The 16,648-nt window shown below is 27.2% G+C and overlaps 1 protein-coding gene across 17 annotated transcripts in view; it reads left to right on the plus strand.

Annotated features, from left to right (window-relative positions):
* The window catches only part of LOC107452304 (Aryl hydrocarbon receptor nuclear translocator homolog tgo), a 112,492-nt gene extending 96,938 nt beyond the window's left edge, over window positions 1-15,554 (plus strand). For all 17 annotated transcript variants that reach the window (XM_071178558.1, XM_071178555.1, XM_043043119.2 and 14 more), the window contains 6 exons: window positions 1,334-1,440; window positions 3,309-3,459; window positions 6,874-7,076; window positions 8,266-8,531; window positions 10,130-10,235; window positions 12,879-15,554. In XM_071178558.1, the coding sequence (XP_071034659.1) occupies window positions 1,334-1,440; window positions 3,309-3,459; window positions 6,874-7,076; window positions 8,266-8,531; window positions 10,130-10,235; window positions 12,879-13,078 (1,033 nt within the window). In that variant the 3' untranslated portion in view covers window positions 13,079-15,554. The remainder of the gene's footprint in view (window positions 1-1,333; window positions 1,441-3,308; window positions 3,460-6,873; window positions 7,077-8,265; window positions 8,532-10,129; window positions 10,236-12,878) is intronic.
* The last annotated feature ends 1,094 nt before the right edge of the window (window positions 15,555-16,648 follow it).

Raw genomic sequence — 16,648 nt, forward strand, 5'->3', positions numbered from 1 at the left:
TGTTTATTTGAAATTAGATGCATAGAAACTTCAATTAATTGTCATCATGCAAGTCAAAATGTCATTCCGTCACATATGGAATTGCCCTGTAATAATGCATAAAATATTTTGAGAATTTGGTTGCAGATTCTAAGTCAATAGTTTATAAAAAAAAAAAGGTAGATATTTTATCAAATACTGTTAATAATTCTGTCAAATACTGTTAATAATAATAAATAATTATGTTAGAATTTGTCAATTTTGGATGAATTACTAATGTTTTTTTCAACAAACATTAACAAATAGGATGTAATATTACTTAAAATAGCTTTTAAAAAAAATGTCATAAAAACTTTTTTTTAGGCTTTATTTTTAATGTAAGATCTTATGTCTTTTTAAATAAATTCATTTTTTACGTTTTATTGATAATCTATGTATTAAAAGGGAATATATTAAAAAATTTATAAATCATGAAAACATTTCTATAATATTTTAGGTTTCTGCGTAATCATGGGAAAGTTCTGAGAACCAATTGTTTTATGCTACACCATATCTATTATGATGTTTAAGTTTCAACATTGAAGCTAATTTAAAATTAATTAATGAATAAAGAAAGGAAAGAAAATATTTGATAAATCACATTCATTCTTATTACCCCAAAGTTGCAAGATTTACAAGTATATTTTTAACTGTCTTAACTCATACATAACAAATATATACAACAACTATATATAACAACTATGTATAACAACTACCTATATTTAACAACTATATTTAACAACTATATAATTCTAATTTAGTGTTTTGATCCACTGTCCATTTTACACATAGAAAATCATGATTGTTTTTTTATTTTTTTATTATTCTCACAAATAAACATGCTTTTAAAAAACCTCACTCTGTTTTAAACCTACAAATGGTCGTGCACATACAAAATGCCTCTAAATTTATGTGTAGCAACATGACTCTATTTAGAATTTAGAGAAAAATGACCCTTTATGCTTCAGTTTTCTTATTTGTGGGAGAATCTTCAGCACACTTATATATAAACGAAAATCTTGAATATTTAGAAGCAGTAAAAATGAAAATGTCATTGAAACATATTAATGAACTCCTCTGCTTTTAAAATTTACTTTGAAGTTATCTTATTTTTTATAATTGATATCAAGCTATTTAAGATTTATTTATTATTTTAATACTTGAAAAAAATATTTTTAGAGTTATAAATGGATTAAGATGTGATTTTTAAGGTGGATTAAGATCTTCTACTTTATTAATTAATTATTTTTTTAAGTGTAATTATAACAGATTTCTTAAATAAAATGTTTAAAACTGAATGATAATTTTTTTTTAGAGTTCAAGGTGTTTTGGGCTATCAACCAGAAGAACTTTTAGGCAAAACTTGTTTTGACTTTTTCCATCCAGAGGATCAAACTCACATGAAGGAAAGTTTTGAACAAGGTAAAAATGTGATAAATATAAATTACAAAATGCATGAAACAATTGGCTTTTCAATTTGATTTAGTGCATATAAACTTGTGTTGATTGAACCACTTACTGACAGAATGGAGTTATCAACATATCATAGGTTTTTTTATCTTGAAAATAAATTTTAACTGATAACTTAGGAAATCTTTTGGTTGAACCAATTACTGACATTATCATATTATCACCATATCATAGTTTTTTTTCATGAAAATAAATTTTTAACATTTATAGTGCATAAATACTTGTGTTTTGGTTGTACCATTTACTGACAATATTGGATTATCAACATATAGTTTTTTTGCCATGAAAATAAGTTGAAAAATTGATCAAAACATTGCATATATTTATCATGGAATTGGTCCAAGTTGCTAACATTAAAAATCAGGAGTATTTCTTTCCTTTCCGATGAACAAATAAAGTATCTTTGGAATGTAATTCTGCAGAAAAAAAAAGAAAGAAAAATTATTTGCTTTTGTATTTTTTTCTGCTATTTTATTGCTTCAACTCTTTCTTTACTCTGTTTTTTAAATTTAAAATCTATAAATATGAAGATGCAAAGTATAACAGTTTTGGTTATAACTATCATTTCAATTAATGTTATTATATTTTAAATTTATTGTTGTGTTTTTGTCGGAGAAAATAGTAACTTCGTTAAGTCATGAAAAATTCTTGGAATTAGTTATGAAAAGTCATGAATTTGAAAACCTAAAATATAACAGACACCCTGAATATATTAAAAATATTATCTTTTTTAATCTATAATAATCTATTTTATATCAACCAAATTGAAAAAATGAAAGAAAGAACATGATTTCTAGAGTGAACTACGTTTTAAACTTTTGCGATTTCAGATATGCATTATATATTATTGATTTTGAAAAATTTGTGATAAGTGTTGATAATAATTCTTAATTAAAAAAAAATTCATTTTACAAGTGCTTTTATTCCGTCAATTAAATCAAATTGAATTTGAACTGACCAAATTGAATTATCAAATTAAAATTCTTGCTGAATTTAATCATAAGCAAATCCTCTTATTCTCAAATAAGAATAGAAAAGTCCCCTCCGATGCACGACAAAGAAGACAGCATGTGAATATAATTCTGTGGAAAAAAATCTTTCAAAAATTTCTCCAGAAAAGAAAACCAAATTTTTTTACATTATTTTTCTTTTCAAATGAAAATAGAAAGGAATCTCTTCCCCTCTGATGTGCAAGATAGACATGTTTTGAATATAATTCTGCAGAAAAGAAAACCAGCATTTTTTACCTCATTATTCTTTATTTATCTATTTTAGAGGGAGAATAAAAAAATCATAAGCATTTCTTTCCTCTATGATGTGGGAGAAAGGCATCTTTTGAATTTAATATCTGGATAAAAGAAAACATGTTTCGAACATTTCTGCAAAAAGTAAAATTTTTTACTTCCAAAAAGAAAAATCTTTCTGCAAGAACTTGGCAACATTTTGCCACAATATCGCCACGCTTCTGCCAAGGGGATTGCATTATATTATGTTATTTAGTTTTATGTTTTGAAAATGAGTATTTTGCGTACGTAATGCATGATTTGTGTTAGTTGCAGAAGTTACTCTGAGCTTTGGATAGTCCCAACTTGTTTTATGTCATGAACTTAATGCTCAGATAGAAAACTAATAAACTTAAATCAGTTAGTTTAAGCTATTTTCAATTTCAAATTTTGAGACTTCAATTCCAAAATCAATTTACTCTTTTTACTTTTAAATTGCGAAATTATTACTCTTCATGAAATTATTTATTCTCAATCATATACTTTGAAAAATGAATTTAACTTTCAATTAAACACCCATGTTTTATTTTCTTGTAGTTCTTAAATTAAAAGGTCAAGTGATGTCTGTCATGTACCGGTTCAGAGCAAAAAATAGAGATTGGACGTGGCTGCGAACTAGCAGTTTTGTTTTTCTCAATCCCTACACAAATGATATGGAGTATGTTGTCTGTAAGAATTCTTGTGCTAAGTAAGTTCATTTCAGTATCATTTATTTAATGTTGGAAACTACTTCACATATAAATATTTTTTTTTGTCTGTAAAGTTTTCTTTTCAAACTGATTTTCATTAAATTTTTATCACACATATATATATATTTCAAAGTTTACCTATAACTAACATTATTCAATCCATTTTTCATTGTCAATATAGTTATAATTTTTTATTTCTGTTATCTTCAGTTATGTTGTTCTGTTTTTGTTTTAAAGTTTGATGTATTATATATCTTATTTATAGATCCTGAGTGGGGTAGATTTTATATTTTTCTTGAATTAGTGCAATTCAAGGGTGGTAAGAAAAACTATCCCACTTATTTTTGACAATTATAAAATTTTATTAGATTTTAATCAATCACTTTTCATTTTGAAAAATGTATAGATAAAGGAAATCGCTTTGTTGGGTCATAAACATATGATAACCACAGTTCTCTTGATTTGAGCCATAGTGGTTGAGGGAATAGAACGTGAGTCTCCCAAAGAGGTGAACTAGTTTCAAATCCTAGGCGATGGTTGGTAGACACGAATTTTCCTTCCACCACAGTGCTGATGTAAAATATCCTCAATGGTAGATAGATCATGGGTTATAGACCCCTTTGCCACCAGGTTAATAGTGGGAGGTTTTTACAATTTTCCTTTCTGTGTAACTCAAATGCGGGTTAATTCCATCAAAGTCCTCTATGAAGGCAAAATTTCTCTCACTATCTGATCCTGGAGTTCCCTTGTCTTCTGGATTAGGTTCAAAATTACAAGGCTATAGAGTTGAACATAGGTGATCCTAAACGCAAAATTCAACGGTTATAAAATGAAAAAAATATTCCCTTGGCTTGTCTTAGCTAAATTTTCCCTCTACTAAATGTTATTTTAGTTTTTTAAACTTAAAATCTTTTTCCATTAAGAATGAGTTATTTATATCATTAGAAGTTTCTTTAAAGGAGGAGGATCTCGTTTGTGACCCACTTTGTTCTCTTAACTCTGCTCGCCATGCGAGTTTGATTTTACTTATTAACTCTGTTACTTTAAACAAGCCATGCTTTCATCTTTTATTTCTGTTTTGAAGGTATAATCTGGAATTTCCTTTTTCTAACAAGTGTGGGGTTTTGGCTTAATTGTTGCTTCTTGCAAAAAACCAAATGTTTCTTATACATTTCTGAAAGTCCTTATTGTTTTATTTAAAAGGGAATAGATAAATAATTTTATTCACGTGTGTTTTTTATATTTTATGCTAAAGCATAAGATATTTGTGACAAATTTTATAAGAATGGCTCATTTTTGAATTTGTTTTCTACGAATCTTCTATAAGTATAATTTTTACAATATTTACAGTAACAATGTTTTGTCACAAATTAAAAGATATAAAAAGAAAAAAACAGAATGTTGAGTTTTTTTTTCAAATGGTTTTGTTGCAAGTTTTTATGTCTAATTCTTGGCAACATAACAAGGAAAGGAATATGCTCTGGATTTTTATTTCTTTTTCTTCTTCAATGGCACAACAATCTGGTGTAGATCATAGTCTTCTTAAGAACTGATTTCCACTTTCCTGTCTGATGCTCTTGATTTCTAATACTTAATTTTAAGATTTTGTTCAAGGCAATCCATATGTTGTAGTTTTGGTCTTCTAGCTTGTACACCATATTAGTTTGGCCATAAAACCCTTATGACGAGGTGTTCTACAGATAAAATCTTTATATTTACTGAATTGATATGTTCTCAATTTTCTTTATTGCAAAATTAATTTTTTAATTTGTTGTAACTTTTTATTTTTATAGTAACATTTCAATGTTCTTTTTAAAATCTAAATTGGCTAAAGTTATTGTCATGACCATTAGAGTGTCTTAAAATTATGCGTCAAATGTCCTGTTTGTAAATGTTCCCAACTCTTTGATACTTGAGCAGTAAAAATTATTCCATGTACTATTATTTTTCTCTAGTTAAATGTCTGAAGTTAGTCTTAGCTTAATATTTCTGCTTTATTTTACATTGGTACAAATTTAATTTGTCCCAACAAAAAATGTTTTTTCTTCTTTAGATGCATAATATTTAATGAAGCTACTTAAAAAGGAAAAACATGTCAAACCATTACTAGCTTGTTAGCTAGGTAGAAAGGAGTGACAGTTATTTCATTCTTAGTGGAATATTTTTTACGAATGAGAATTTTTCTTAATTTAAAACTTTTATAATATTAGTTCAATTGCTGAAATTTTAAATTACTAGGAGTTTAATGCCCTCTGCTTAAAATTGCCTGACAACTCGAGAAAAAACTTTTACAATATTCGCTAATAGAATAATCATTGTAATCATACTAATAATTATCATAATCATACTAACTGTCTTGTTGAAGCATTTACTAATATTCTTATTTAAGCATTGCTTTAATATGCAGACAAAACCTTCCTTGGATTTTGATGTTACTCATTCAGAAAACTTAAACAGTATCCTAAGTAGTTGTCAGTAATACACATAATCTTAGTTTGAATATTTCCCTATTATATATACATAATTTACCTAGTAAAATACTTAATTTATGTAGTAAAAGGAATGTTTCTATACAAAAATTAAATAAGATCAATAAAAATTATCTTGATAACAAATAATATGCTGATGCTTGTTGTGTGCATTTTGCATCACTTACATATTATGTAAGAAATTAATATTTAAGACAATCTGTAATGAAGTTCCTTTATGTTTCATTGTCAAATTGATAAATAAAAATTTGCTATTTCATATTGAGGATTGGTACATGCTGCTTTTCTTCACTCTTTTCTTTTTTGAAAATATCGCAGACTAAATTATTTGCAGGTACTTTCCTATTTCAAAATGTTATGGACAATAATCTTTATTTACCTTTGTTAAATTATTTTTTAAACTAAAATATTGAATTTCAAAATGTAATATTCATTTATTGATTTGACATATGCATTGACTTAACCTGTTTCAAAATAAATTTCGTACATGTTTAGAAACATGTTACATTTCTTTCTTTAACTATACATATTTCAATCAATTGTATTTTGATTGTTGTTTGAATTAAAAAAGAAGATTGTAATTTTATCTACATTAAATCTCGAAAAATTTATCAATATATTCTCATTTTTATCTTTAAACTTGAGGAAAACTGGGTTATATATTTTCTCACAACCTGATCTTTGGATTTTATTCTTTGAGTATTTTTAGTTTAACCTATTGCTTTAATTTCCTGAGTTCTATAAATTTTAGATTTTTAGTGTAATTATTTCATTGCTATTACCACTAGTAAAGATACAAATTCATCATTTTTTTCTGGGGTACAAAAGTATGAGAAGGCCAAATATCTTTTTTGTTTTTAATTGTTTTATTATTTAAATAACAGGTCATGAATTGTGTGTAAATAATATTTCATTTAATTTTAGAACACTTCACCACCAACAAGAAGTATCTGTCTCAGGTACTGATCCGGGTCCTGTTAGTTCCTCAGGGGAAAATGCTATGAATCAATACAGTCACATGGGTCCTGGAAATTTACTATCTTCTCAAACAAAGCCAGAAGGGCTTGATTACAGTTTACCTAGGTCAGAAGTCTATCCTTCTGTAGTACCTCGAGCTCACCATCCAGGTAAACATGTACTTCCATGTTTATAGTAGAGTTATTTAAACATAATTAATGAAAATATGTTTCTTGCTCTTTGTGTATTTATACAACTTTTCTAAAATTTGCCTTATATAAAGGCCTTTTTACACATTCCAAGTTCTTGAATCCGAGAAATTGGAGGGATTTCTCTGTCCAAAAAATTGGATGATTCTTCGACACTATCCAAGATCTTAAATGTCACTGATTCGCCGAAAGAAAAACTTGCGCATGCGCATTGTTCATATTCAACATTATAAAATAAGACTTACATAAGTTTAAAATTACTAAATAAATTCAAATAAAATCATAATAACACAAATAAACAACAACAGATCAATTTATTTGGACTAAAATATATGAAAACATACAAGAAAATTACATAATTTACTGCCTGCTTGTTGACGTCACAAAACCTAAGACGCTGATTGGTTAAGGGAGAAAAAACTTGGATGGAAAGTAGAACATGCTCTACTAACGTCCAAGAAGTTGGACCAAGTTCTTGGATGATTGTTTACATGATCCAAGCTCTAAGCAAAGCAAGTTTCCATCAACATCAATAAATTTCTGTCCAAGAAATTGGACCATGTAAACAGGCCTTAAAATGTTGTAGATGAAAAATAGGCTTGTTTTTTTTATTTTCTAATCTTGTGATTGAAAATCTTATTTTCTATGTCTTACATAATCTTATGTCTACTACCCTAATGTTTAAAATAATTTAGTTTTTTTCCAATAACTTAAAAAAATCACTATAAGATTAAAAAAATCACTATATTTTAAATATGTTACGTTTAAGAAAAATTTGGTATTAGGTAGGAATTTGAATTTGATTGCCAAGATTAAGGTTTTAATTTAACTTTAATATATTTCAGTGATTCAGTCTTATTTTATATTTGTACAGGCGATTAGTACCATGTAAAATCCTTTATTGTTGCTTATTATAATAATTTATTTATACTTTCTAGAACAGAATTATGCTCAGAAAACGTCAGCACATTACCGATATAATACTGGAAATTTTGTCAAAATGTTATATTGCACAAATCTAAAATAATCTTTAGATAGTGTATATTAAGATGATCTTATATTCTTCTATATTTTTGTAGCTAATATTTAAACCAATTATTAAATGACAAAATGAAGAGAGTTTATTTCACTTGGTGTCCATAATTTTTAGGAACTCAAGGTATTCAGGAAAGACGTCCAGGTTCAGGTCAATCTGTTTATTCAAATTATGAAAATAGTGGGCAGCAACATTCTGGTCTGAGTTATCCGACCACAAGTGTTGGAAGTGGTGCTGGAAGTTTGGGAAGTTCACTTGCACAAACACCTCCATCTGCAGTTCCCAGCGGCGGTGGAGTCTTGACTCGCATATCGAAACCTGCTACAACTTCATCCTCCTCATCCCCACAAGCTGTATGGGTTCAGAGGCATCTCGCACAAGTAAATTGCTCTATGTGTTTATTTTAATGAATTTTAATTCATTAAACGGGAAAAAAACCATTTAACCCTTATTATTAATTTAAATTTAAGCCCTTCAGAGCTGCTACAAGTTGAAAATAGTGCTTCCCCAAGCCCGCAGACTCAAAGTTTATGCATGCTAAACAGTTTGTATGCATACTAATGTGAGAGTATCAAATTGAGATCACGTCCATATGGTCTTAAGCCATTAGAATCAGAGAGACTCATTTTATATGTGATACCATGAGTTATGAAGGGAGTACCGTAAAATCATATGTATGTGTTTGTGGTTCTGAAGGGGTTAAAATGACACTATAGGAAAAATGCAAGGTGCGTACTGACTCCTTATATTCCTTAGAAACTCCTTGGAAATAAAGTCTCCAAGGAGTACTTGGAACTACTTAGATCTTTAAATTAGTCCTTAGAAACTTCTTAGATTATTGTGTTGCATAGATGAACTTACTAAGTATGCTGATGAATTTGCTGTCCAAATAGGGAAACTAAATGATATGACTTAGCTGTCAAAATCTAATACTTTAAGAAAAACTTTAAAAGAAAAAAAATTTAATTGCAAGAGTTAGAAGAAAAAAATAACATAAATAATTTTAATTTTACATGTTACAAGCAAACTTAGTTAATAATTTATTGTTTTTTGAATATAAGATTGGTGGGTTTTTATGTTAATCTTTAACTTCAACTAGATTTATTAAAATATTTGAAACTGGAAAATGTATTTATTTGTAAAAGTGATAACTTTATTTTTCTTGATGAAGTTTGACAAAGTCGAAATTTATTTCAAAAAGGCTAGAAAAAAATATGCAAACTATACATTTTTGTGAGTTCCTTATAATAACAGCTTTTTAATTGAAAAAAAAAACTGTCTAGTTATCAAAAATTAAAAATTTTTGTGTAAAAGATAATTCCTTAAAATTTTGGACTCTTGGATTTCTTCTGATCTCTGTATGAACTCTGAAAAGGCCACATCTTACATGTTAAGATTAAGCATTTGTGTTCTTAGGTATGGTACAAAATTAAAATATCAAAAAAAATGTTCAGAAATTTATTATTTTTTTAATGTATTCGTGTTAGTTTCTAATGTTATTTAAGTTTTACTGTTATAATACTACTTTTTACTCTACAGTGCTATTTTTTGCACCTTTTTGTGTTTTAAAGACCAGGTTTATGTAATTTATACTTATAAACATGCACATTTTATGTCTTTAAACAAAGGCTCTTGTAATAAGTTGAAGTGTTATTTAAAAATTCATTTTAATTTTTCTTGTTTCTTATATCCTTAAAGAATCTTTAATACTGTTCTGTCATTTAGCTTTTAGTAGGTGTTGCAAACAGTTTTATTAGATGTAAAGTAGTCACCTTACTTCTATAAGTTGCATTTGTAATGTTTTATGTTCATAAGCTATAATAGATTGAAGCAGTTTTATTGCTTACAAAGGTTGACAAGGTGCACTGAATGTTGGTAAAAATTATTATTACCAATGTTCAGTGCTTTAAAATGTTTAATATTATTACGAATATAATTTGTAATGTAAAATTAATTTGCTTATTCTACATTAAAACAGGCAAATTCAGAAGCATTTGGTCAGAATTATAATCAAATGAATTCTCCAGCACGAAGTCCATCTGGTCCAACGTATACACAGTTGGGATCTACACCAGGTCCAAGAGGTAATATTTTTGAAAATTTATTAAACATTTTTACATTTTAAATTTATTAATAAATGTAATTCAATGTAATGCACTGTAGATTATTAAATGTATTATTAATGTTTTTATTCAAATTTATTTAAAACTTTCTTAACATGAATATTTCATATTTTAAACTAAATGCTGAGAATTTTTCTGCTGAAAATATTAATAAAACTCCCAACCTAGTTTAAACAATTCTGAAATATCTATTTTATCTATGCACCTCTTCTTAAGCATTCTGTACAGCAGTGTAACAGTTTTTATTTATTTGAATAGTAGCAGATAAAATGATATTGAGACTACAGTTTATTTATTTACAAAGCAAAAACAACTTAGAACTCAAATTTATTTAATAACTTAGAAATTTAGGAACTGATTTTTGGATAATAAGGTAAAACAATCAAATTGTTTAAGTTTTAAATAGAGATTTAGATAGATTATAAGAATAATTGTCTATCTATGGAAGTAATAATATTAGAAGGAAAACTGGAGCCTACACCAATAGCTTTAAGGTAAAGAAGCTCTTCTACGAGGGGATAGTTATTTCAGCAAATTTTAGAGGCATCGTAAACGAGTGTGCGCAAAGCAGCTATCTTTTGATTGGAGAGAAGGGGGGAAAGTTATGAGGGGGAGTGTAACTGCAATTGTTCTCCGAGAAATTGTGAGAAATTTCTCACAACTTTGAGTAATAAGAACTTCTAAAGAAAGGTAAACACTTATGTAAACTTTCTGTTTAAACATGAATTCTATTCAAGGATCATAGAATTCATAATATGAAGAACATATTAAATGTCTGCTTTGCCAATCACTGTGAATAAACTAAATTTCCCCTACCTTAAAGACCTTACTGCTGATATTACTTGTTGGGATATTTATCAAATTTTATGTCAATGTTGTCTTGTTTATATTGGACTAATTAAACTTACCCTTAAACTTAAAAAACATGAAAGATGTGTAAAAAAACAGGGTTTTCAGACAGGGAAAAAAAGAGATTTTCCATAGTTCTTCATAGTTGGAATTCTAACCACAGATTTGACGTTTTTTCTGCTAAAATCATTCATCACTGCTCTTCATCTACAGAACTTGATTTTTGGGAGTCATTCCATGTTATGAAAATTTTTTATAATTTAGTTAATGATATTTTTAGTATCCTTCTATATCCGAATATTTAGAAGTCTATTCTAATTTTATCTGTTGCAGTCTGGGGTTCTGCTGAAGCCCCTTACACCTTTTTCTTATCACCTTTTTTTTAATTTTGTTCAAACTTGTTCCTCTATCCTTATAGGTTAAACTACTTTGCATGTATTTGTCTCTATATTTCTCTATCATGATTTGGTGTTCAGACACTAAGGAAGGTTCTTGTTTCTTAAACCAAATTTATAGCATGTCCTTTTATGTACTTTCATTTGTGCTTCATTCCATAGCACAAAGTATACCATTTTATTTTTTTGAAGTTTGTATTATGTACCAGTTTTACTTAACCCTTAATTGTTGTTACTCTACTTAGCCATGTCTGTAAAAATATTTTGCCTAGCACAGTTTGTACACTGAATAGCATGCATTACAGAAAAACTGTTTTTTGTGTTAAGGAGAAGGTTTTACTGCAAACTTAGATAACAGTTAAGATGTTTATATGTTAAACCAATATAAATATTCTTTCTACAAAACAAAAGAAGTTAAAACGATTCTATGTCATACTTAATTTAATATTGTAAATATACATTTTTAAGATAAAATTACCACTCTTGAAATTTTGTTCAATCTTTATAATTTAATGGAATTTTGTTTCTTATAGTTAGAGATATTTGCGAATATGTTCAAAAATAAATAAAGGGAAGTCAAAAGATTTCAGATAGATTTTGCAGTTTTGCAAGGATTTGAAATTGATCGATTTTGTATCCTTCTAGTTCCGATGTCTTGATGATTATGGACATTTTAAATCTAATTTTTTATTTGTTCCAATTTCCAGTTTGTTTTTTAAATATTCAAATTCATTTCTAATTATTCAACCGAAATGTCAGTAAAATGTATAGTATTTTTTAAAAAAAAAGAATATTTATGGATTACATTTTACTGAAAAAAATAAGCATTTATAAAAAAATGTACTAGTGTTCCCTATCAAATCTTTTAGTTCCAAGAAAGCAATGAAATTTAACAATAAAGAAATTTTTTTGCTGATAATCAGAGATGATCAATGTTTATTAGAGATATCAATGTTTATCAGAAAAGGACAGATTATCTGTCCTTTTTTGTTCTAATTTCAATGAAAACCATAATTTAGCACCAATACAAATTCAGAACTGGATTAGATGCTGGTTTAACTGTCTGTAACACCTAATTTTGAAACTAATGTTGTTAAAGCTATGAAAAATTTTATTTCATTCCTCACATTAAATGTTTGCGAAATAATTAGTGTTTTTTCGGTTAATATCTTTACAATCGCTAATGAACATTATTTACTCTGTCTGGGTTCCACTGAAAAAAGGGCAATCATTTAGGATTCTTTAGTTTGAAAAAATTAGGAACTACTGCTTGTGCTTTTCTCATTATCTATATTAATGGTTAATGCAATTTCTGAATATAGTCTTTCTTTTAATGTTCTCTTAATATTTGTATTAACAGGAATCTGGGGACATTGGCAAAGCCAAGGCACACCCGAAGGACCCTCTTCATCGACATCTTCCGGAAGCCACCCTCAGGCTCACGGTGCTCCTGGAAGTGGACCACAGCAACAAGAGCTATCTGACATGTTACAAATGCTCGACCAGAGTGGAGCATCATCCTTCGAAGAGTTATCAATGTTTAATACATTTCCAGAATAATCTGCAAGGATCTCCTTTTCTTGCAAGTGTACAAAATGTAGAGTGCATTCCCAGCACTTGATCATTTGCCATAATTTTTAATTGAACTATTTCATGTGTCATGACTTTTATATTTCATACATTTCCAGATGTATAGCATTTATCTGAACTTTCATTTTGTAGAGTGATTATACATTTCCACATTTTGTGAAAAGTCTCACAACTATGGACCAGTGAAACAAAGAACTGTACTTACTGTCATAAGTGTATGCAAAAGAGAAAAAAAATCTCAAACTGAAATCAATATATGTTGAGGCAGATCTGAATCAAAATCAAAAATAAGTTTTATTTTTGCCATAATATTCTTTTATTTATATTTTTTTGTTAATTTTGTGCATTTAAATTATATGATGTGGTATCTTGAGGAAACTAACATTCCATTAGATGGGAACCTATTTTGCCCGGTATAATTTTGCCCTATGAATGCCTCTTTTTGGGGATGCAAGTTCTCAATTTATTAATTATAAATAAATTTAATGAATGTTTATTCAGAGCTGCCAACTCAACCAGATTTTCCTCTAGGCTGCTAGATTTTGCCAGTTATCTAAAATTAATATNATTTTCCTTTTGAAAAAATTCTCTTAAGATTATAAAATTTAAAAAAGGAAAATCCTATTACAATAGATATTTTACTCAGTACCCTCTAAAATGAGTGAAATATCTAATTAACAGTTGAAATTATGATTAAAAAATAACATTTTATATTAACTTATTTACTGTCAATCATGAATCCAAAAATATTGCAATCAATTTAAATTTATAGCCATTTGTATAACATTGCTTTAAATTTTATTGCCCATGTAAACTCCTTGTTTTTAAAATATTTCTGATATTAACCCAAAAGTTGATATGAAATTTACATAATTTTTAATCTGTTTTTTCCCCTGTTCATGTTGGCAGCTTTAATATTATTTTTTAATTAAAATTTTGAATCTGTTCTATTTTTTGTGTTAGAAAGGTTCTTCATAAACCTGTGATTTTTTTTAAAAAAATTATTTGAATTCTTATATGAAAGAAAATGTAAAATTGAACTTAACCCATAAACTGACAAAACAAAACTGTGTTATACTTTTCTTGTGAAGCATTGTTTATTTTCCCCCTTTCATATTTTTTGGTGAAATCGACAGCTCTGCTCTGAAGTTCCCTTTCATCCAAAACAGAATGAAGGAGAGAATACTGCATTATCTTGATGCTGTCCATAATTTTCATTCTATCTTTGTTCTTATAAACATGCTTATTTTTCTCTGTCAAATTTTATAATTATCAACAATTTGATGTGTGTTATTAATCATAAATGAATTGCAAAATGTATAATTTTACTTGTTTTAATCTTGTGTTGCGAATGCAATAGAAATAAAGAGCTCTAATGTTTGTCAGTATGAATCCAATTTATGAATTATTTTTATTTGTTAGAATACTTGTTATAATATTCTTATTTTTTTAAAAATATTTCAGAACTTGCTAAAAGCTGTGAAAAATTGAAATTTCATGAATATTGTATGTAGTATGCAATTATTGCTCTGTGAATTAAAAAAAAAAACTGTAGTAATGATACTGATTATTCTATTCTCAATCTGTACTACCATCAGAAAGTGTGTTTTTTTTTTCTTTCTCAAATTTTACGATAATTGAAGTTTACAATGTATTATATTTAAATGAAAGGATTTTTTTTCCTTATTGACAATTGACTCCTTATAATTTGTTGAGTAAAAGTTACCTTTTCTGTAATAGAAAAAAATACTTTTCCAATAAAATGAAAAAAAGAATGCAGTCATGTCGACAAATGTTTTTAAATTGGAAACGCCGAGTTAATCAGAATGTTATTTATGAGCTACCAATGTTTAATAATTGTTTATTTTTCACATTGAACTATTAGTTTCTTTATATTTTAATTTTAAGTAATGTTTTATTATATGTTTAAAATCTTTTTTATATACATTAAATACTTCATTAAAAATTGTTCAATTCATTTGAGCAAAAATTCTGCACTTCACCTACAAATTCTTTTATTTTTAAATCTGGAAAATTGAAAAATATATATATTCATTTGTTTTATTAACGTTTTCTTTTGTATTTAAAAAATTATAGGCGTATAACTTAGATAAAAAAAAAAATTTAAAAAATTATTTTTTTGTTAACTAAACTGGTGAATTGTATCATAAAATCTATGTTCTAGCTATTATGTTGGTTTCTAAAAACATTAAAATTTTCCATTAATATAGTTTTGTTGTTGGGAAAATTAAATTCTAAATTATCTTATTAATGATATTTATTGATAATAATTTTAAATTATTTGTGAATATCTTTTTAACAAATTATTATAAATTTGTTAGTAAAAATGTATTTATTTGTATAATTTTTTTAAGGATAACTTCTTATCAATGCCTGTACAAGAGTTGCTGATTTCAATGCAATAAAACTGTACACATTTTGTAAATTTGTTGTTCCATCAATTATCTTTTTTTTTCTTTTAACAATAACACCAGTCAAACAATAACTGAAGAGCTCCGCAGATGAAGGTTTTTAAGTGGCTTTTTAGTAATTTTGTGAAAATAGGCTTCATAATTGACAATCGAGAATGAAGATTATATGTTCTCTTTATCAAAAATAAACTTTTGATGTTGGTTATTCAATTTATCAGTTTTTAAGGAAATTCCAGTGAATTATTGAGATACCAAAATAAGCTTGTTATTAAGAAATGTATTAGATTCACAAATATTATTACAGTAATCTGCCTTGTCTTCATATAAATTAATTCTAAATTTTTGGAATTCAGCAATATTCTCTTGGGGGAAATTTTTTTACTATGCTTGGTTATAAAGTCATAGCCAAAAAAAAAGAATCAAACATATTATGATAGAAGTTATATGAATAAAAAGGTGTTTTAAAATGCTGTTTACCAATTTTAAACTATATTTCTAAGCAAAACATAACTGCAAAATCAGGATTTACTGTTTGAATGACATTACTTGACAATAATTGGATTTTATTAGTTTAACTATTGAATACATTAGAAAAACATTTGATCCTGAATCAAGCAAAATTTTAAAAGTTTTTGTACAAAAATTGATGTTTATGATAGGAAGTTAAAGGAAACTTTTGTGCGAAATCAATATTAATATAAATTATCTCGAGAAGTTTATCATTGTTAAAGCTATCAAGAAATTCATGAACTTCAAAAAAAATTTCAGAATATAATCTCCAACTTATGTAATTCTGAAAAAAAAAAACAGTGTTTGGTGAGCTTTTCTGTGAGTGTGAGGAAATTAGGTCACCTTCCTGATTCCTCAAACTTGCTTAAAATCATCTTGATGCATTTGTTTAGGTACTGTATTTTTAGAAACATTTTCTCTAAAGTTTTGTTAGGGGTTTCTTGGATACTGATATAGTAGCTGAAAATTTTGTTGGCTTGCAGGTTGCCTTGCTGCAGATCCTGTCTGTAATTTTATCTGATCTGATATTTTCGAAGTCATCTATTTTTATACTTAGGCTAAGAAGAAGTATGATAAGAATATTTAGGGATTACATATC

This window comes from Parasteatoda tepidariorum, chromosome 3 (genome assembly GCF_043381705.1).
Source record: "Parasteatoda tepidariorum isolate YZ-2023 chromosome 3, CAS_Ptep_4.0, whole genome shotgun sequence".
Lineage (NCBI taxonomy): Eukaryota > Metazoa > Arthropoda > Arachnida > Araneae > Theridiidae > Parasteatoda > Parasteatoda tepidariorum.